Source organism: Vipera berus (assembly GCF_964194415.1).
Source record: "Vipera berus genome assembly, chromosome: 5".
In the NCBI taxonomy this organism is placed as follows: Eukaryota; Metazoa; Chordata; class Lepidosauria; order Squamata; family Viperidae; genus Vipera; species Vipera berus.
In genome coordinates, this window is record NC_138207.1 from 14,111,806 (window position 1) to 14,134,962 (window position 23,157).

The window sequence follows — 23,157 nt, forward strand, 5'->3', positions numbered from 1 at the left end:
GGGGAATATCTATTTAATTGGGTTTTAGACAGATAAAATGAGAAAATACAGTATGGATGTCTAGAGGGGATGTGAAGGAAAGCTAGGAAATATGGATGGATCTGATTGACAGGAATCTAACAAAAGAAGAGCTGGGAGCCTTTGGAATTGGACTAATAATATAGAGGACCACAGAGGACTACATGCTATGACCCAGAAAGTGATTTACTGAACTTGTTATAGAGACAGACTATTTGAGGGATCTCTTCTCTCCAACTTGTCTCTGCCTGTCCAGTGAGATTGGACAACATGGATACCTTAAGTTCCCTGGGCAGTGTTATTGCCTCCAAAAGCATACCTTCCCTATCACAGTTTCTGCCCTCGGGAAAAGCATCATTCAGAAATCTGAGCACTGACGTCCAAAAGGTCATTGAAAACCTGACTGTTTTTTCCAGGTTTTTGGGGCAGACTTGTTGTTAACCCCAACAGGATGCTTTATTGTATTCCAAATTTGCCTTCTGAATGCTTGTGATGGAATTTCTCTCATTTAGTTGCCATCCAGAATCATGGAGTTTGATACATTATGACATTCTAGGGTCCTTGGGAAGAACTCGGTGCATATATGAAGGTCCAACAGCAGCAAAAAATACTGGAAGCTGTAATTTCACACTGATGTCTATATAACAGCAGATATCTCCACTGCAAAGAAGTTTAAGAAATAGTGGACAGACTGACTACAAACAATGGCATGATAAAGTAGCAAAAATGGTGCACTGGAAGAACTGATTGACAAGAGTCTGCAAGAAATACCATGCACCTGTCTTTTAATACCCACACTTAACAACTGTCAGTAAGAAAGACAAAAAAGTCTGGCTAGTGGATGTGGCAATACCCTGACACAGCAGAAGAGAAGAGAAAGAACTGGAGAAGATAGTCAAATACAAAGACCTGCAAATAGAAATCGAACAACTGTGGCAAAAGAAAGCAATGGCAGTACCAATAGTAATAGATGCACCACCTGAACACTATAGACATTGACAAATTCGCCATCAATCAACTGCAAAGACAGTTTTATTCGGAACAACTTTCATCCTACCACAATACCTTTAACTCCATCAAAGATCAGCCATCTGTCTATCCCAGGTTCTTGAGAAGGACTCGAAAGGCAGATAAAAATGCCAAAACCAGTCTAAACAATTGGCTGAATGCATGACAAACCATAATTAATAATAATAAATGATGCATGAAAAGGACGCAGCTTTTTATGGTTGCATCCAACCATAAAAAATAAAGATCTGCCAATAGAAATGGAATGACTGTGGCAAAAGAAAGCAAAAATATCAATAGTAATAGGTGCTTTTGGTACAATCCCAAACACCATCAATCAATTGCAAAAGGCAGCTTTACTTGGAACATTATTACATCTTGTGCAATATCTTTAAAATCATCATACAATAGCATCTGCCTATCTCAGACACTTGGGAAGAACATGATAGGTAGAAAAAAAATGACAAATCCAGTCTAAATATCAGGCTGAATGCATGACAAAACCATAAATAATAATGATAAATGATGCATGAAAAGGATGCAGCTTCTAAAATCCAATTTTTGTGTTACACACTGCTGTGAAACAGTACACCAATAAAATCTACAGAAATATTAGGAAATTCAAAATTATTCACCAAAGAAGGTCTAATGTCATAGAGCACATGCTTGATTAAACTGCTGTACAACATTTATTTATTCCCATTTTGAAGCTGCCCCAATCCTCAATACTGTGGGCAGTTTACAAACACAAGAAAAGAAACTATACACATAAAACACAACCAACAAAAAGGACTAAACTGAACTAAAAGGGTTTATAACCACTCTATTGCAAAACTTGGGAAAATAACCAGGTTGAATTTCCAGGGAATTCTGACTGTACAGTTCAGTCCCTTAAAAGAATAGGTAAAGGTAAAGGTTCCCCCGCACACGAGTGCTAGTCGTTTCCGACTCTAGGGGCCGGTGCTCATCTCCGTTTCAAAGCCGAAGAGCCAGCGCTTGTCCGAGGATGTCTCCATGGTCATGTGGCCGGCATGACTAGACGCCAAAGGCGCACGGAACACTGTTACCTTCCCACCGTAGTGGTCCCTATTTTTCTACTTGCATTTTTACGTGCTTTCGAACTGCTAGGTTGGCAGAAGTTGGGACGAGTAACAGGCGCTCACTCTGTTATGCGGCACTCGGGATTTGACCCATCAAACTGCCGACCATCTGATCGACAAGCTCAGTGTCCTAACCCACTGAGCCACCGCGTCCCATTTCTTAAAAGAATAAAGGATCATAAAAACATCAAGCACAAAAGACCATTTTTAATGAGAGGCAGGGATATGTCAAAAGCAAATTAATGGCCTTATGACTGTAAAAGTAGATATACATTTAAATCACAGCATGTGTGCTTATGTAAATTGCACATGATCTTCTCAAATTTTGCAGAATAATTGACTACCCTCAATTAAAAAAGAAATATGTGAAGGTAATGCTAATCCTGAGTTGACTCAACACCTGGTGATTATATGTCTACAGTCTTGTGAGCTTCCATTATTAAGAGCCCAACTTTTCTTATTTTCCAAGCCTACTGGAGGCAGATGTGATGTCTCCTTATTAAAGTAATACAATTAAGCATTGTTGGAAATCTGTGATAAGATTTAAAAGCATTTTAAAATTGTCTTAAAATTTATATCTCTCTCCCCTCAAGTCATGGGTTAGGATGAGTGGTGAGCCTCTTTCTAAGGTTTTGTATGTTAGACTAAAAGTTTCCTCTTATGGACAGTCACTGTCTTGTCAGGCAAATCTACTTGACAAGGTTATTGTTTGGAAATATAAGAGTAAGGAGTAATAAATATACTACTTGAGAGATCCTGTACAAAAAAAAACAACAGGTAGCATATGTATTTTAAACAAACAATTGATAGCTGTGTTGAGTGGTGCAGTGACCTAGAGATGAAGGCTCTCATCTCTCACTTGGAAGGTTAAGAGTTCAATTCTAGGCAGTGGGAGATATTTTTCTATCAGGGCACAAAGAGAAAATATTATATGTGCTGTGAACACCATGTAGGCATCAGGAAGAGGATCTGGTCAGTAAATGATCAGCTCCACTCAGTTACTCCAACCAAATAAAAGGGATTAAAAGGTTATAAAAAGAAAAAAACCTAATAGCTATGCTGATGCCATGCATGTTTTTTACATTATCATATAAAGAACACAAATTATGTAATTTGCTCAATTGATGTGACCATAATATAGTTTTATATGTCTGTCTGTCTGTCTATCTATCTATCTATCTATCTATCTATCTATCTATCTATCTATCTATCTATCTATCTATCTATCTATCTATCTATCTATCTATCTATTATCCTTGGATCAGGCGAGTTATCCATGCCATTTGTCTGGTCACATTATGATACAAATAATGTCACTTGTCCCTCTTCATGAACACTTTTGACCGGCCTTGAAATTCAGCAATTCACATCTTAACAAAATCCTGAGACTTGTCATGGCTCTGGAATCTGGAATGAGTCATTCTCACCTTTCCAATGCATAGGGCTGATCGAAAGAGGCAAAATGGTTATTTTCACTTAGAGCATCCTCTTCTCATTTTTATTAGATTATTTCTTCAATAGCGTATTTTATTGGAAACATTTGGCAAGAGGATGAGGTATATCTTGGATTGAGATGTTGCATTTTTAGCATTTTAAAAACTGATAAAGAGTTGCCACATCTTCAAAGCTGCTTGAGAATTTTATCATTTTTCTGTCCTCTACCAAATACGGAGATAGAAACCCTATTACCAAGTGGCTTATCTTAGGAATAGAGTTCTTCTCATAGCACAGATGTTTTGCTATTTACATACTAGGGAGTCTGGCAGTCTGGATATAGCTTTTCTTCATATCTTCATTTACCAAGTCATTTTCCTATCAGATGAAGATTTTAGTTTAAAAAATAAATGTGGAACTACAGTATTCATGTGAAGCTCAACAATTCCTTGCCAGAAGCAGACCAAGTAAATGGGAAGATAGCAAACTGCCAAAACAGGCACATCTGTTTGTGTGTGTTTTTATCTCTCTCTCTGTGTGTGTGTGTTTGTGTTTGTGTGTGTGTGTTTGAGTGCATGTGTATACATTCATATGCAACTTTTGTATCATTTATTTTTATGGGGTGGCAGTGGACTCTTAAGTTACATACGATGAACAAAAACATTTTTTCTTGCTATACTGCTTGCCTATTTTCAGGTGCAAGCTTTGATTCATCCTGTTAACATAAAAATAATTTTATACCTAATTAAATTATTACATTAATCAAAACTATTTAGACCTAATTTGGGATTTTCCTCATTTTCTAAAACAATTAAATGTGTTACTTTTTTAAAGGTCTGATTACATTTACTTAAGGTATGATGATAAATTTCAAATATTACTTTGACTGATTAATTGCAGTCTTAATGATTCTTATTAGCTTACAGAATTAAAACTGGTAAAACATCCATGGTAAGGTTAAAATAAATAATGGCATTAAAATCCCTCAGTGAAAACAGAATAAGAATAAACAACAACCCAATACATCTACATGTATGTGTGTGTGTGTGTGTGTGTGTGTGTATACATATATATATATATCCATGTGTGTCTTGATATTGTGGTGGAATATAGTCTAGAGAGGGACGCGGTGGCTCAGTGGGTTAGGCCGCTGAGCTTGTCGATCAGGTCAGCAGTTTGGTGGGTCGAATCCCGAGTGCCACGTAACAGAGTGAGTGCCTGTTACTCATCCTAGCTTCTGCCAACGTAGCAGTTTGAAAGCACATAAAAATGCAAGTAGAAAAATAGGGACCACTACGGTGGGAAGGTAACAGCGTTCCATGCGCCTTTGGTGTCTAGTCATGCTGGCCATGTGACCATGGAGATGTCCTCGGACAAGCGCTGGCTCTTCGGCTTTGAAACGGAGATGAGCACCAGGCCCTAGAGTTGGAAACGACTAGCACGCATGTGCGGAGGAACCTTTACCTTTACTTTTATAGTCTAGAGTCTCATTAGGCAGAAACTCCTTCCCAGAGAGCAAAAAGGGAGTAGAACCTGGAAAGTCTGGTAGACAGGAAGAGGGAAAATATGACCCATCCCTATCAGTTCACAGAGAATATCTATAGTTATGCAGATAGTTGCTTTAGTCTGGCAAGATTCTGTCAGTAGGCAAACAATAATGAAGAAAGTACTCAGAACTCCATGTGTTGTGTCAAGGTGATGATTTAATAGCTAACCAGCTGATGTAATGTATGATGTAATGATGGGAATGAATCAGCAGGGTCTGTGTCTCTTTAAGAGCAAGCGGGATCTGTGTCTCTTTAAAAGTTTTGTATAAAGGGGAAGGCTCTGCAGATGTGTTCTCTCTCTTCCGTTTTCCTGCTGTAACTGCGTGTTAGATCCTGCTGTATTAACATGTGTATGTATATTGTTCCTGATGTATGATATTGTAGATAAACCACCATTTAATATAGACCACTGTTTACTGTGTTTACTCCTGGGTTATCTTGTGCAATAAGACTGTGTATGCTCTGACATGTTGTACTTGGTTTGTGGGGCCTGATAGAAATAAACTATATTTTTCACACAGTCCCATGCAGGTACACCATACCTACACATCATGTTCGCCACTCTTTAATTTTCTTTCCTGCAAAAAAAAATCTACCTGGAATCTATGGTATCCCCTCACAAGCCTTCATGAGAAAGTCAGCACATCACATCTAGGACTTGAACCAACATTTCACGGGCTCGCTGTAAGCATTTTCAATTAACTTTATGTTTCATAGAGGATACATAAAGCACTGCAGAGTTGAGCAAAACGATAAACAGCAACCCATTTTTCAAACGTCCCTGTGAAATAAGCAAGAATTAAGCTGGCGAATGTTACATTTACTTCCGTCACTCCTCAGGGCAATACTAGAAACACTAGGTCAGGTAGTCTGAGATGCTGAGAAATTGCTCAATTCCATCCCACTGAGCTGTCACGGCATTTCATGCTGTGAATAGCTAACACCCATCCATGACGAGGAGGCAAATTCTTCTAGTTTGCTTGCTTTCCTTATGCCATTCCAGTCATGTCGCGTCACAGTACTGTCACTTCAGCTGATTTAGTGACAATTCAAGAAAAGGTTTTCAGGGTCTGGCCACACCACTGCAGCAAAAGTTCTTGATAGTACCTTGTTACAATTTCACAGTTTGATCCTTAATGTTTTTTTCCCCTCCTTGTAGAGCTAGAAGGCAAAAAAGATGCTGTGAAACACTTTTTGCATTGTAATTTGTGATCTTGTATGCTGCATCAGTACAATACTAGTGTCTTAACTCTTCACCTATAGATTTCAGCTATACCTCCACCAAGGAACAATAAATATTCAGCAAACCCTATTCCCTTCTAGCATTGATGATGTTACCTAGTTGGGGAATGAAATGTCTGCAGAAAAAACAAGCATGCTTGGAGAGTGCCAAGGACTCCAGGTTTTAACCCTCATCTAATATATTCCCTTGTATGGGTGCCACATATGGGCATCAAACACTTCAGAGGGCATGCAAATGGAAGAATAACCCTAGAAATAAGGAGGAATTTTCTGACAGTGAGAACAGTTAAGCAATGGAATAGCTTGCCTTCCAGAGTTGTGGGTGCTCCACCACTGGAGGTTTTCCAAAAACAAACTGGACATCCGTTTGACAGGGATGATACAAAGCTGCCTGCCTTGAGCAGGAGGTCAGACTAGAAGATCTCCCATGTCCCTTTCAGCCCTATGATTCCATATTCTATGCTCTAAATTTGCATGCAGACAAAGCTCCATCAAGAAATAATAAACAAAGAGCAAAACTCATTTCCTTCAGCCACTGAACACATTATTTAGTCAGGTAATAAATTGTTGTTGTTAGTTGCGAAGTCGTGTCCGACCCATCGCGACCCTATGGACAATGTTCCTCCAGGCCTTCCTGTCCTCTACCATCTTCTGGAGTCCATTTAAGCTCACGCCTACTGCTTCAGTGACTCCATCCAGCCACCTCATTCTCTGTCGTCCCCTTCTTCTATTGCCCTCAATCTTTCCCAGCATTAGGCTCTTCTCCAGTGAGTCCTTCCTTCTCATTAGATGGCCAAAGTATTTGAGTTTTAGCTTCAGGATCTGGCCTTCTAAAGAGCAGTCAGGGTTGATCTCCTCTAGGACTGACCGGTTTGATCGCCTTGCAGTCCAGGGACTCGCAGGAGTCTTCTCCAGCACCATAGTTCAAAGGCTTCAATTCTTTGGCGCTCAGCCTTTCTTATGGTCCAGCTTTCACTGCCATACATTGCAACTGGGAAGACCATAGCCTTGACTATACGCACTTTTGTTGACAGGGTGATGTCTCTGCTTTTTAGTGTGCTGTCTAGATTTGCCATGGCTTTCCTCCCCAGGAGCAAGCGTCTTTTAATTTCTTGGCTACAGTCCCCATCTGCAGTGATCTTGGAGCCCAGGAAAATAAAATCTGTCACTACCTCCATTTCTTCCCCATCTATTTGCCAGGAATTGAGAGGGCCAGATGCCATGATCTTGGTTTTCTTAATGTTAAGTTTCAACCCACATTTTGCACTCTCCTTCTTCACTCGCAACAAGAGGCTCTTTAGTTCCTCTTCACTTTCTGCCATTAGAGTGGTATCATCTGCATATCTTAGGTTGTTGATGTTTCTTCCGGCAATCTTAATTCCAACTTTTGATTCATCTAGCCCTGCCTTTCTCATGAAGGTAATAGATACCTGCATGAAAACAACCAAGTTCAGAGAACACCAAGGAGAAGCCATCTGGTTTTTTGTTTTTGTTGTTTTTGTTTTTAAATCCTGCTATTTTCACATACTGTATCTTTAGTCAAACTTCTGTTTCATTCCTTTTCTACATTCATTTACACAGTGAAATAAAAGATCTTCCCAAATGAGATGTTTAGTTAGGTTGCTATCAACTTAAATGTTGCTTCTGAGGTTGCATGTCAAAATGCCATCCATCTCAACTTATCTGCCCGGACAAAATATAGCACCCCCAAAGACATTTCAACACTATTTCTGAACTGGTAAATCCACTTTATTTATTTATTTTTGCATTTATTCTCTTTCTGTCTATGAAGATTCTCAGTCATCCAGGTCATGGTTGTCTGAAAGATGCTTTTTTCAAAAGGCAACTGGATTTTCTTTGAAGATGTTTCGCTTCTCATCTAAGAAGCTTCATCGGTTCTGGAAGGACGGCGGGGGAATGGAAGGATTATTCTCTTTTTTTTTTACTTCCTTCAAATTTCCCATAGTTTCTTTTTCTAGTAGATCATACAGTCACATCACATGGCCAAGATTAACTGCTTGCTAATCTTTGCCTCAGAGGAACAATCACTCTTTACTTCATACGAGTTTGACTAATGGGTTCTTTTGGAATCCATGGTACTATTAATAACTGTCTTTAAATCCATAATTTAAAGATATATTCCTTCCTTCTTTTACTCCTTCTGAATGTCTAGCTTTGATCACCATACATTACTATAGGCAATGCTACTTCTTCAGCTGTTCCAGTATTTATTGTCATAAAAATATATTTATTTTTTCAAGCTCTTTTCCAAGTACCAAATGCCTAGTACTAGTGTCTAGTACTAGCAGTGATGATGTTATCTACTTTGGGTAATGAAACATCTGCATGGAAACAACCAAGCTCAAGAGAGCACCAAGGATCCTTCCCCCCCCCCAAGTTTGATGTTCTCTTCTTCCCTAGAATTAAAGCCCTCCTCAATTCCTCCAGAATCTTGCCCTCTTATCTACTCTTGAGACCAAGACAATAAATTATTATTTTCACTTATTTGCCATCAACAATAAATTCACTAAGAATCGTCTTTTCAATATTTTCACTTTCTTCATGTTTTGAATCTTGAGTTTTCTTCACTTTGATTAATAGTGGCATTGTCTGCATCCTGTATGTCAATTTATTAATTTGAACTGCCTATTTTAAAATACACATTTTAAAAAAATGTAGCTTTAAGTACATTAATAATTAATACATGCACTGCCAATTATACATGGGAATAGTTTTATTTCTTTTGACCACGATCAACTGTGAATTCACGAACTATTAACTTCCTCTTCTCAATATTTAGCATTCAGTCAGAAAATTCACATTCCCTTTGGACTTCCACAATGAGCTCTTCTAAGTTTTCTTTACCTTCATCTAAGAGATTAGAGTCAGCTGTATAACTCAGATTGTGAGTGTCTGAAGAACATATTTTAAAATATGTGGTTTTTAAAATTGTAACTTTAAACACGTATGAATGCAGGTCCTATTAATTATGTATTGGAAAGAACAAATGAGGTGCAATCCACTTGATTGTTTCACTTTGGAAAGGCATCTTCTGCTGTTGAGAAAGGCATCTTTCTACTGCTGTCCTTTTCTATCACTATCATAATGTTTTGGGCAGAAGTCCCAATTCCACTAGAACAGTGTTTCTTAACCATGGCAACTTTAAGATATGTGAACTTGAATTCCCAGAATTCCCCAGTTAACCTAGGTGGCTGGAGAATTCTCAGAGTTCAAGTCCATGTATCTTAAATTTGCCATGGTTGAGAAACATTACTCCAGAACAATTTTAAGGGCATGCAAGGCTAAGACAAAGGAGAAAAGTTGCAGAAAATCCTGTCGTATATCACAATAGAATCCACCTATGAAGTTAGCTATCTTTATATTGCTGATACCTGTGTTACAACATTCAAAACTGTATAACACCAAGTCAATCATTTAAGTTCTGGCCCATATATTAGTCTACATTTTAGTGTATAATTAAAAAAACACCAATAAAACAACTAAAATTATTATTATAAGTCTATCTTAATTGGCCTGGCTGAAAAGGAATGCTGTAATATATATAAGGTTAAGCTTTAAATCTTTATACTCATTTGAACTGCCTGAATCTCCTCTATTTCCCCGGCACTTGACAATATCTTCACAGAAACTCACAAAAGATGCCACCTTAAAGACACATTTCACAGATTGCATTCACCACCCATACCAACATTCAATATTCCTTAGAAAGACATATTTCTATCCAAGGAGGATCTAGGAAGGTGTCTCACCTTCATACTACAAGGTGTTTTTTTTAATGCACATTCAGTATTTGTATGGCAGATGTTGAGTCATGACGGCACATGGGTGGTTTCATCATTTGCTTCCTTGACTCTTCCCTGCAGACATTTTGAGATCATGAACAATAACAGTAGCTCTACCAAGTTCTTCTGTAAAGCATTTTGCCAATAATTTACCAGCAAAACAGTCAATACGTAAAAGTGATATCTTCATCTCTAGTGGCAAAGAGCTACATTACAACCTGCTGCCTGTCCTTTTCAATTAACTACAACTGTAAAAAGATGGCTGAATGTTTTCCAAGTCTCAATCCAGGGATAATCCATGATGATGTTTTCCATGCAGCTAAAGTTAGACAAGAAAGAGCTCTACCATGAAATCCATAGACAAAGAGGTTGTTTTGTTTCACAAAAACAAAGCCTTATCGTAGTGTACTATGTATGAAATTGTCTCATGTATCTGAACTGCAGCAGATAGATTCTTTCAGAAACTGAGAGAAGTGGAGAGTAATATTACTTTTGAGGCTTTTGTTTCTAGTAATATGGAACCACAGTGGACATTCAGACTCTCAGTTTTGTAGCAAGGAAAAGGCAGTGTGGAAATAATTTACTTATTGGAGAAGACATATCTGGCCAAATCTTCTTCATAACTTTCAGTATGGAGGAACATCTGCTTTTAAAGAATGAAACAAAAATATCATTTTTCCAGTTTCAATTTGGTTTGGAATGACTTGTGCTACAGTCTATATTTCTTTAAAGACTGCATTACCATATGTTTTCATATATGTTTCTACAGTCCTTCAGTTGGCAGAATATGGGAAATATAATTAGGACTCGTGTAAATTTCTGCATTAGTTGCTTTGGAATGCTTTACACAGAAGCCTAAAAAAAAAGATTGGTTGTTTTCATGAATCACACAGAACATGTTACATTCATGAAAAGTCCAAAGCTTCTCTAAATCATGCTTAAAATAATTTAAACCCTAACAATTTTGATTTATGTCATTCACAGTCTGCCTAGGTCTATGATACACATTGTCCTGGGAAGCATGGTGAAGGAATAACATAGAAATGATCCTTGGCTCCATTTGTTGAAAAAAGGTATAGTTTATTAGAGATCAAGCATATTTCAATATTGCAAAGCTAGAACTGAGAATCATGTGCCAAAATCCCTAGCTTCTACTCCCCCCACTTAACTGTCTCTCACTGCCCATTCTGTGTAACCAATCAGATTCAAGCAAGTTGTTTTCATAACGGTTAGTCCAAGCACAGTATGGTATGCAGCTCCCTCCTCCTTCCAGCTGAGTGACCTTGAGGCAGCATCTCGAGAAGACACAAAACTTACTTTTATTTCCCCAAGCAATGAAGCACGAGCGAGCACAAGGTGGCAGCTGACACAGACAGTTATGGATAGCAGAACCCTTATATCACTTTTCCTTTATGCTTTCAACTAACCATTTTTGCAATAAAGAGCTTACTGTTTATTTCATGTAAAAAAAGTACTCTTAGAAAAGCACTCACCAACACTTGAATATCCAGGTGTCGAAGGATCACCACCACTGTTCAATGACACCATAAAGGCTTTGTTGCTCAGGTTTTGAAACTTTGGTAAGTGGCAAGGGTCAATGTAAAGAAGAGCCCCTTTGAAACCTGCCTCTTCTAGCAGTGAAAGCTGAAAAAGCATAAAAGTAAAAAGGGGAAATCAGAAATATCTTCTCATGTTTTTCTCTTTGCCTTCTTCCCTAAGTGCCAAAAACTTGCAAAACGTTGCCATTTAAAGAGTTTGAGGACATTGGTAAACAGTCATATTTATGGTTAAATCCAAAGGCCATATGCATTTTAGATTCATAATCAAAATTATAATCACCCCAACACCCATTATTCAGTATCTCTCTGCTATAATTATTAGGAATAGTATGCTTGACCATGTGTTAGAAAATAGATATAGCTATCAAGCTGCTTCACTCTGCTATAATGTACAGTATTTGCTTGTGCGTGTTTGTGTATTTAAATATTTTTTAGGGGGGGAAAGCATCCACAAGCCAAACAAAGTTAAAGCATAGTTTGAACACTTTTCAGTGGCTCTCAAAAGTTCACTGGTACATTAACTCTTCCAGGAAACAAGCCAGAGTCCTAAGATAGTTACAGAAGCTAAATGCACTCTTCTAGCAGTTTACTTTGACACCAAATAAACCAATGCAACCCAATACCTTGGATCAAACATTCCCCTTACACATAAAATGGTCATGAGCAAAGGTCATGTAAATTGATTATTGGTATGAGCTGGAGATGAAAATAACTTTTTTTATTTCTTTTTATATGCATTTCAAGTCACCTTACTGGTGAGAGAAGCAGCATGCAAATTAATTAATTAATTTAATCAATAATTTTTAGGTCTGGCATATGAAGAAAATGGGAAGGGAGCACCTGTCCAGCCTAGACGAGTTCAAATCACCAGGACCAGATGGATTACATCCCAAGGTTCTCAAGGAACTGGCAGATGTGATCTCAGAACCACTGAACTATATTTTTCAAAGATCCTGGAGCACTGGGGAACTACCAGAGGACCGGAAAAGAGCTGATGTAGTTCCCAAGATCACGTGAAGTACTAATACCACTTTACAATGCCTTGGTAAGGCCACACTTGGAATACTGCATCCAGTTTTCGTCACCACGATGTAAAAAGATGTTGAGACTCTAGAAAGAGTACAGAGAAGAGCAACAAAGATGATTAGAGGTCTGAAGGCTAAAATATATAAGGAACGGCTGCTGGAATTGGTTATGTCTAGTTTAATGAAGAGAACGACTAGGGATGATATGATAGCAGTGTTCCAATATCTCAGGGGCTGCCACAAAGAAGAGGGAGTCAAGCTATTCTCCAAAGTGCCTGAAGGCAGGACAAGAAGCAATGGATGGAAACTAATCAGGGAGAGAAGCAACTTAGAACTAAGGAGAAACGTCCTGACAGAACAATTAACCAGTGGAATAACCTGCCTCCAGAAGCTGTGAATCCTCCAACACTGGAAGTTTTTAAGAAGAAACTGGACAGCCATTTTTCTGAAATGGTATAGGGTTTCCTGCCTGAGCAGGGATTTGGATTAGATGACCTCCAAGGTCCCTTCCAACTTTACTATTATAATAATGATTAAGATGGCCAGCATATAAATTTAATAAATAAATAAATAAACAGTTATCACAACTTTTAAAGAGTATCTTTGAAATATGGGGACAAGGTTGCTTTATGTATAATAATGCAATGTAATATAATAAATACAATATAATAAATATAACATAACACCAATATAATAATATAATATAATATAATATAATATAATATAATATAATATAATATAATATAATATAATATAATATAATATAATATAATATAATATAATATAATATAATATAATATAATATAATATAATATAATATAATATAATATAATATAATATAATATAATATAATATAATATAATATAATATAATATAATATAATATAATATCATATAATATCATATCATATCATATCATATCATATCATATCATATCATATCATATCATATCATATCATATCATATCATATCATATCATATCATCATATCATATCATATCATATCATATCATATCATATCATATCATATCATATCATAATATAATAATATCATATCATATCATATCATATCATATCATATGCCATATATATTAAAAGGTAATAAATAATACAATAAGCAAAACATATATTCAGTTCCTTTTTATATAGTTTTCCTTTGTTTTGCCTTCCTTAGTAGACTTCAGGAACTAAGAAAGAGAGAATATAACCTGCTGTTCTGTTATTACACAATCCATTTAAAGAAGAAGGTGTTCAGTTGCTAAAATTACTACATGGCCTTAAAAGACAAATCCTGTATCTTGGCAACAAACACTGCAGCATTCCTTCAAACTTATGTGCCCAGTCCTATAAATTTGCCTGATGCACTTTTATGTTAACTAAAGGAAAAAAATATTCCTATCCAACTAATTTAAACTCCTTATGGACTGGGAACTTGGAGCCAAATTTCCAGAATCTATTTGTACGTTGAAATGATTGGCATTTCCTGCTGTTTCTGGAAGATGCTCCATGCTTATTATTTGGAAGTTCAGAGAGAAATGACTGTTAGTCATAAAAATTATTAATGTATGGGATTCACTCCCACAAGAACCATTTATTTAAAGGATAAAATAGAATAGGCCAGTAATAGAAAGGGAAATGGGTTGGGTTTTGTTGTTGTTGTTGTTGTTGTTGTTGTTGTTTTTACTTGTATCACCTTTACCTGAATTTTCAATGGCTTCAGAGAATGGAAAACCATCATCATATTTTATTTCTAGAAATGTCTTGCTTGGGATTAAAATTAAGGCCAAACCCTGCAAACTAATAAGTTAACTCTTTTTCTTGTGCATACATCCTGTGTGAACACATACTAAAAGCTTTATAGTAAGAATCAGTGAAATGGCAATGTTGATAATATAATCAGTTTATATTTCACTGTTCATTTCTCCAGTGTTGCTATCAAGTGGTTCCTAAGAGATGGGAACAACCAAACTCCTATTGACCCTTTAGGTTGATATGGGCATGACTAACCCTAAACCTAACCCAGGGGTAGGCAACCTCGGCTCTTTTATGACTCATGGACTTCAACTCCCAGAATTCCTGAGTCAGCTGACTCAGGAATTCTGGGAGTTGAAGTCCATGAGTCATAAAAGAGCTGAGGTTGCCTACCCCTGCCCTAACCCTTCCATGCCTGCAAGTCTTCCAAACTATTTAGCTTTAGGCAGAAGAAAGTTAATTCACAAGCTTTCCCTCCACAACTTTCCCTTCACAAGCCAATCCTCATTCAGATAACTGCTGATCTCTGATTCAGAAAACTGGATCAACTCATTAGCAGTTGAGAGTTGGAGGTAGGCAAAGATATGGCATGAGGAAGTACGGGAGGCATAATCATAATAGTAAAAAAAGTTGGAAGGGATGTTGGAGGTCATCTAGTCCAACCTCTGCTTAGGCAGGAAACCCTATACCATTTCAGACAAATGGCTGTCCAGTCTCTTCTTAAAAAATTCCAGGGTTGGAGCATTCACAGCTTCTGGAGACAATTCCAGCAGCCATTCCTTATATGTTTTAGTCTCCAGTCCCCTAATCATCTTTGTTGCTCTTCTCTGTACTCTTTCTAGAGTCTCAACATCTTTTTTACATCGTGGTGACCAAAACTGGATGTAGTATTCCAAGTGTGGCCTTACCAAGGCATTGTAAAGTGGTATTAATACTTCACGTAATCTTGATTCTACTCCTCTGTTAATGCAGCCTAGAACTGTGTTGGCTTTTTTGGCAGCTACAGCACACTGCTGACTCATATTTAAGTGATTGTCCACTAGGATTTCGAGATCCCTCTCACAGTTACTAATATTGAGCAAGGTACCCCCTATACTATACCTATACATTTGGTTTTTCTTGCCTAAATGTAGGACCTTACTTTTTTCACCATTGAATTTTGTTTTGTTAGATAGCGTTCAGTGTTCAAGTCTGTCCAGATCCTCCTGTATCTTAAGCCTGTCTTCTAGAGTGTTGGCTATTCCTGCCAGCTTGGTGTCGTCTGCAAATTTGATGGGTTCCTCATCTATCCCCTCGTCCAAATCTTTGATGAACATGTTGAACAGCACTGGGCCCAGAACAGAGCCCTGTGGCACCCCGCTACACACTTCCCACCATGTAGATGTGGTTCCATTGAAGACCACATGCTGAGTACGGCCGGTCAACCAGCTATGAATCCATCTGGTGGTGATGCTGTCTAACCCACATTTTTCTATCGTATCAAGTAGTAGTTTGTGATCTACTTTATAAAATACCGTCTGTAATTCCTTGATCCATTTTTTCCCCTTTTTTGAAGATTGGAACTACATCAGCTCTCTTCCAGTCCTCTGGTAGTTCCCCAGTGCTCCAGGATCTTTGAAAAATATAGTTCAGTGGTTCTGCAATCACATCTGCCAGTTCCTTGAGAACTTCGGGGTGTAATCCATCTGGTCCTAGTGATTTGAACTCGTCTAGGCTGGACAGGTGCTCACTTACCATTTTTTTGCCTATCTTAACTTGTGTTTCTATTCCCTTTTTTATGGCACTATTTTTGATAGGTTGGTCTGTTTTTTCCCTTTGTGTAAAGACAGACACAAAAAAACAAGTTAAATAGTTCTGCTTTCTCCCTGTTGCTTGTCACCTTCTTGCCACTTTCCCCCAGTAATGGATGAATCATTTCTTTCTCTTTTTTCTTGTTTTTTACATGTTGAAAGAAGCTTTTTTTGTTGTTGTTATTTTTGACTTTGGTTGCAAAAAGTTGGTTTTCTCTACAGTGCTTCCTTTTGCAACTTTCTATAACATCTCTTGTTCAGGCTGCTTTTGAATAAAGTTCAGCACATTCTGGAATTGTGCTAAACCTATATCCAAAAGAAACTTGACTGTGGATTGAGAGTTTAGCATGATTGCAGAATATTGTTATTCCAAAGTCTGAAAAAAGCACTATTGAGAAATAATGCTAAATTCATGTCCCAAAACAGCCTAAAGACAACAGGGGTAAATCAACTGATAGTTACGTCCCACCCAAATACAATCATGCAAAACAGTTGTAAAAACGAGAACAGGTTTTGATGGGCAACTAAAGTTATCCAGACTAACCGTTTATACTTTCCGGACTCAGCTAAACTCCCATCAAGGGAAATTAATTGTGAGTAACTGGAGAAAGCAATTATGTTGGGAAGAGTTAGTGGTAAAAAGGAAACCAGGCTGCCAAAGAACCCAGTGGCTGGACACCATCAAAGATGACACCAGCAAAAGCATAGAAAAACTCAAAGAAACAATGCAAAATCGGAAGATCTGGAGAGATCTGGCCCATAGAATCGCCAAGAGTTAGACATTACTGAATTATCAATTGTGAGTAGTTTATCTCCAGTTGGTGATGTTTGTGGAAAGAGAGGGTAATGAAAATGGGGAAATCAATCAATTCTGATCCTTAAAATCCCTTGTACAATATAAATAAGAACAACAACATTTGTTGATATGATGCCTTGGGTAATAAAGAATCTCCAGTGGGAGCAGTAAATGTTATGCTGATATACTTACCTGCCAGCTCAAGGAATGGTGGACAGCACTAGCTCGGCAACACATTATCAAATATCAACAATGTCAAAGTTACACTATGCTATTTACAATGCTACTATTTTAAGAAGCTGCTATTGTTTTGAACCAAGGTTTATATTTTGAGAGTTACACTTGAATGCCCTTCTGATAATAGTGAAGAGACTCAGAAGTCATTTGGATGACCTAACTTTCCCAGACAATGGATGAGATATACTGCTCAAAAAAATAAAGGGAACACAAGATAAGACATCCTACTATTAAATACAGTACATTGTGTTGTTTAATTATTCCCTTTATTTTTTTGAGCAGTATACTTGTAGTGCAGAAAGATATGACCAACTGCTTTGCCAGCAGCTGACATGTGAAGACATATTAAATGTTATAGTTTAAAGAGCCAACATCTGAAACATGTCCTCATATTGTCTAATGCTGAATAACTCAGCACACATAAAGGAATCTAACTCTGCTTTTCAAGTCAGAGGTCTTTCTTCTCAAGTGGCAGCTGTTTTGAAAGACCAACAGAATATAGTAGTCCTATAGGTATTTTACCACTCTCTTCTAATCTGACACCTATACAGAAAGCAAAACTATTTTGTAGGCTATTTTAGTCAATAAGATTCATTGTTCAGACATACTGTATGATCATTCTCCTAGGAGTAATGCTAGGTATACATAGCCAATAATTTGATTTGTTTTTGAGGAAAAGCCAAGCTGATTAATCTATAAATTCTATTTTCTGTGTGATAGGAGAAAATGTTAAGTTTTAAATTACAAGTATAACTGTGCCTTGAGTCACGGGCTATTGACACTTGAGCCAGGCTTTCCATTGTCCATTCCCAAATTTTGCATCTAAAAAAAAAACAAATTTCCTCCCAGTATTGCCAAAATCAGCCATTCTTTAGGAATCAGTGTTGTCATTCTATCTACATCTCTGACCATTACACATGCTCTGAACCAAATAAAGGTAAAGGTTTCCCATGTCCAATCATGTCTGACTCTAGGGCATGGTGCTCATCTCCATTTTTTTAGGCAAGGGAGCCACAGTTGGCTAAAGACATTTCCATGGTCATGTAGCCAGCATGACTATACACTGAAGCATATGGAGCACTGTTACCTTCCCACTGAAATGGTACCTATTTATCTACTCGCATTTGCATACTTTCGAACTGCTAGGCTGTCAGGAGCGGGGGCAAGTAATGGGAGCTTACCCCTTTGCACTTATCCCAGTCTTGAACTCAGGTTGTCAGCTTTCCAACTGACAAGCTCAGCATCTTTAACAAATGAGTCATCTTGTCCCCTCTGAACCAAATAGAAGACACTTCTTTTTCATATTCTCTGCAATCTAAAAATGTCACTACTAGTGTTTGAACTTCCAAAATTCTCCAACAAGGCATGCTAGCACGGGAATTCTGGGAGTTGAATCTGCACATCTTAAAGTTCCCAAAGTTGAGAAACACTTGTCACAGCTATAATTATATGGTAGTGATATTGAGACCTGCTGTGATTTAAGCCTTTTTTATGTTTTGTGGAAAAAAAATCATTACTAAGAGAAAATATGGGCACATAACTGAATCTACTCTCTCAACTTTCTGGTGCTTATAATAAAGGTCTGAAAGTTTCTTTACAGCATATTTAGGGTTGTCCATAAAATTGAAAATTGAGAATATGCAGTTAAGTTGCCAAGGGCATCACAACACTTCTGTTTCTTCTTAGAAATATGTTGTGAACAAGGATACATTGAGAGCGGAGGATGTAGTACATGTATATGAGTCCCAATGTCCCTTTCCCTTGCGGACATTAAAACAATAGCAACAACAATAACACAGTGAACTGGGCTACAAAGTAAATTCATTATTCACTTTCAGTTTTGTTAGCCACTCTGAAAACACATTGTTAAGAGAGGTGCATTAATAGCAGAGAATGTAGTCCTTTTATGTGAGTCTTTTCTTGGGGACATTAAAAAAAAGCACACTGAGTTGTACTATGAAATAAATTCATTATTCAGTTTTGTTAGCCGGTTTGAAAATGCCAATGGGAAGGAAAAGCATAATCTTAATACATTACTGCTATTTCTATTATTTCCATCCCACTTTTTTATATATAACTGAAGGAGGGAGGCATGCCTAATACTCCTTTCTTTTTTTCATTCAGCAACAAACCTGTGAAGTAGGTCGGGATGAGAAAGATTGACTGGCCCAAAATCACCCAGCCATCTTTCAAGCTTAAGGAGGCCTAGAAATCACATTTTCCTGGTTTCTAGGCCGCCACATTCACCCCTATACTAAACTGGCTCTCAATAATATAATAGTTTTTTTCTTTCTTTTAATGACTCTGTACTCCCTTGCATCAGAGTAGAGTTGGGGTGACTGAATGGAGCTGAGAGTTTATTGGCTGGATGCCCTTCCTGACACCTTCACAGAACTCACAGCAGATATTTTCTCTTTGCGCCCTAAGAAAAAAATATCTTCTGCTACCCAGAATCAAACTCACAGCCTCTTGATTGTGAGGTAGGCCTCCACACTGTTCAATAATATAATAGTTTGATTATCCCATATATAACAAACACATGTAACCCTACCTGTGAACATATAGCTATCAGAGTTTATGGTAAATTTGTGAATAAATCATATAACTTTTATTTCTTTCCTGTTTAAAAAATAATCTTAGGGGGGGATTCTTGTTTCCCAATGATTATTATGGAAGAAATTTGAAATTATTTCCATGTACAAGATTTGGTTTCTTTTTCTTCATTCCAGGTTCGCCTGGTGCGACAGTTGCGGCCCTACCTGGACCAAGATGCCCTGCACACAGTCACTCATGTGCTCGTGACCTCCCGATTGGACTACTGCAACACTCTCTACATGGGGCTGCCCTTGAGGACCACTCGGAGGCTCCAGCTGGTGCAGAATGCAGCTGCGCAGGTTGTGATGGGGGTTTCCCGATACTCCCATGTAACACCTCTACTCCCCAAGCTGCATTGGCTTCCGGTTGCCCTCCAGGTGAGATTCAAGGTGCTGGTGATGACCTATAAAGCCCTAAATGACTTGGGTCCGGGATATCAGAGGGAACACCTGCTGCCGGCATTGTTGTGACTCAGGGCCAGCCTGTGGGTCCGGCAGCCGGCTCAGATGTCTCGGATGACTCAGATGAGGGGGAAGAGGAGGGTGTGGAAGACGAACTGGCTGATGATGGCTTGGAGGCTTCGCAGAGCCCTCAGCCGGGGCCCTCTTCTCAGCTGCGTGAGCCCGATAGTGCGGAGGATGATGACCCACAGCTGGCCCTGTTCAAGGACGCCCGACGCAGGAGGCAGTCGAGCAGGAACAAACAGAGAAAGGCTGTGGGACTTCTCGGGAGGAGGCACAGGGAGGCCACGCCCTGAACTCTAAATAAAAGGAGTGTTTGGGGAAGGGCTGGTTGCTGAAAGCAACCCTTCCGTTTGAGTATTCAAGTTCCAGTGTTTTGTTTCTTGTTCTGTTGTTTGAGTAATAAATCTTGGCAGACGCTTCCCAGCCTCAGACGCTCTCCAGTCTCTACTGTTTGAACAGGGGTTTGCCTTATTGCAAGGCCGGTAGCAGGCTGGTTCAGAACAGGCATCAAGCTCCCTTCGTCCTGTGCGCTCTCACAGGGAGGGTCTTCTCAGGGTACCGCTGGTAAAAGATTGCCGGCGGACAATACCCAGGGGGAGGGCCTTCTCTGTGGGTGCGCCAGCCCTTTGGAACCAGCTGCCTGTAGAGCTTAGGACTTCCCCTGATCTTCGTTCATTCCGCTGGGACCTGAAGACCTGGCTCTTCGAGCTTTCTGGCCCGGACTGAGAATATTAACTGGGGTTTTAATAGTATTTTAATTGTTATTGGGGTTTTTAGTTTCAAGGTTAGTTTAATCATTTTAATTGTTTTAATTTATGTAATTTGTTGGACTGTTTTAAAAAACCTTGTGAACCGCCCTGAGTCCTACGGGAGAAGGGCAGTATATAAGTTTAATAAAATAAATAAATGGGGAAAAATACAGAGGTAATGTTTAACTTTCTTGACAGCTGTAACAAAAATTACACTGAAAAACTGCAGGAAACAAAAAGAAAAGTATCTAGCTACATGTCTATGAAATTACTCTTTTTTTAAGCATCAGCAACACTGGTTTTTCAATGGCAATAATGTTCTAGAGCCAGATAGGAAAAGTCTTCAGTATGTAACTGATTAAAGTCTTGTCAATTTCAGGCAGCAGTGCAAGCTGGCACTAATCTATTAGAATAGAGTAGAGAAGAGTAGAGTAGAGTAGAGTAGAGTAGAGTAGAGTAGAGTAGAGTAGAGTAGAGTAGAGTAAAGTAGAGTAGAGTAGAGTAGAGTAGAGTAGAGTAGAGTAGAGTAGAGTAGAGTAGAGTAGAATTATTGGCCAAGTGTGATTGGACATATAAGGAATTTGTCTCGGGTGCATAAGCTCTCAGTGTACATACAAACAACAAAGTAATATAACCATAAGATATCAATGAAGAAGTTAGTAGAAAAGATAAGAAGGATAACACTAATACAGCTGCATTATATGGGTAAATATCTTCAGACATAAGATAGTACTGTGGTAATTAGGTGTCCAGCAGAGTGATGGCATGAGAGAGAAAAAATCTGTCTTTGTGTCTACTTGTTTTAGCATGCAATACCCTATAGTGGCATTCTGAGGGAAGGAGTTGAAACAGTTTGTGTACATGATATGTCTGTAGATATTTTTTCAGCCCTCTTTATGACCCATGCTTTCTGATCAATACTAATTAAGGTCATAGAATGGAGCTTGTTAACTTGTGGTTAAGATGTATTAGGGAAGCAGTCTGCTACAGAGAATTTATTTATTTTTATCCTACTTTTATTATTATTATTTTTAAATAATTCATGGCAATTAACATACCCAATACTCCTTCCCCTTCCTGTTTTATACACAAGCATGTGAGATGGGTTGAGCTGAGAGAGTGACTGGCCCAAAATCACTCAGTTAGTTTTCATGGGGAAATAGAAGTCACAGTTTTCCAGGTTTTTAGCCTGATTCCTTAACCACTAGCTACTCACAAAGCCAGGCAAGATTGATTTTAAGCAACAGAGCTGGAAGACAAAGTCCTCCTTTGGTGGATGACTGGTAACCCTACAAGAAGATCCAGTCTTATTGCACCATTCTGGTTTTCATACAGTACTTTGCAGTCTTGTTGACCCCCCAAAATCATGAAGGAATCTAGTGTCTATCTGGTTAGCATAGCTGGGAGCATGGAATGGAATATTCAGTTTTCTGAATGTCTATCATTCAGCTCATTACTCCGTGGCAAGTTTTCCCCAATTTGGAAAGACACATAAAACAACTATGACATCAACTCACTGAACAGAATGGGAGATCTAGAATTTGACACTTGACTAACTGTATCTTTCTTGAAAACTGGCCTCCTAGATGTATTGTTGGAATAAACAGGATCAGGAAGGATAGGATCAGTTAGACATGTATTGAATAAATAGCTGAATCTGTACAGATGCAGTCTTGATATTAATAAATAAAGCATGAGAAAATAAAGAATTCACAATGTATTTTTTTCTGTTTGAAAATCCTGAAGCCCCTATCACATCAACCTTTAAAAAAGAGTGTGTGCATGAAAATTGTGCAGAGTTAAGAATTATCTCACCCTGCCTCCCAAGTAATCCAAAAGAAAGTCTCAATTCATAGATAGCCAGATTACCAATAATAATGAACCAAGGTCTGTCTTCTTTAGTTGGATAAAAGATGAGTTCCTGGACATTTATTGTGAATTCATGCTGAAGTCCCAATTAGAGCCATAAGGATATGTTAGCAATCACTTTTTTCACTGTACTAATTGGCAATGCATAAAATTACCTATGGGAAGCAAAGT

General features: G+C 38.1%; 1 protein-coding gene across 7 annotated transcripts in view; it reads right to left on the bottom strand.

The window, feature by feature from the left end:
- The window catches only part of NAALADL2 (N-acetylated alpha-linked acidic dipeptidase like 2), a 649,741-nt gene that overhangs the window by 295,668 nt on the left and 330,916 nt on the right, over nucleotides 1-23,157 (bottom strand). For all 7 annotated transcript variants that reach the window (XM_081328125.1, XM_081328124.1, XM_081328126.1 and 4 more), the window contains exon 5: nucleotides 11,646-11,796. In XM_081328125.1, coding sequence (XP_081184251.1) covers nucleotides 11,646-11,796 — 151 coding nt within the window. The remainder of the gene's footprint in view (nucleotides 1-11,645; nucleotides 11,797-23,157) is intronic.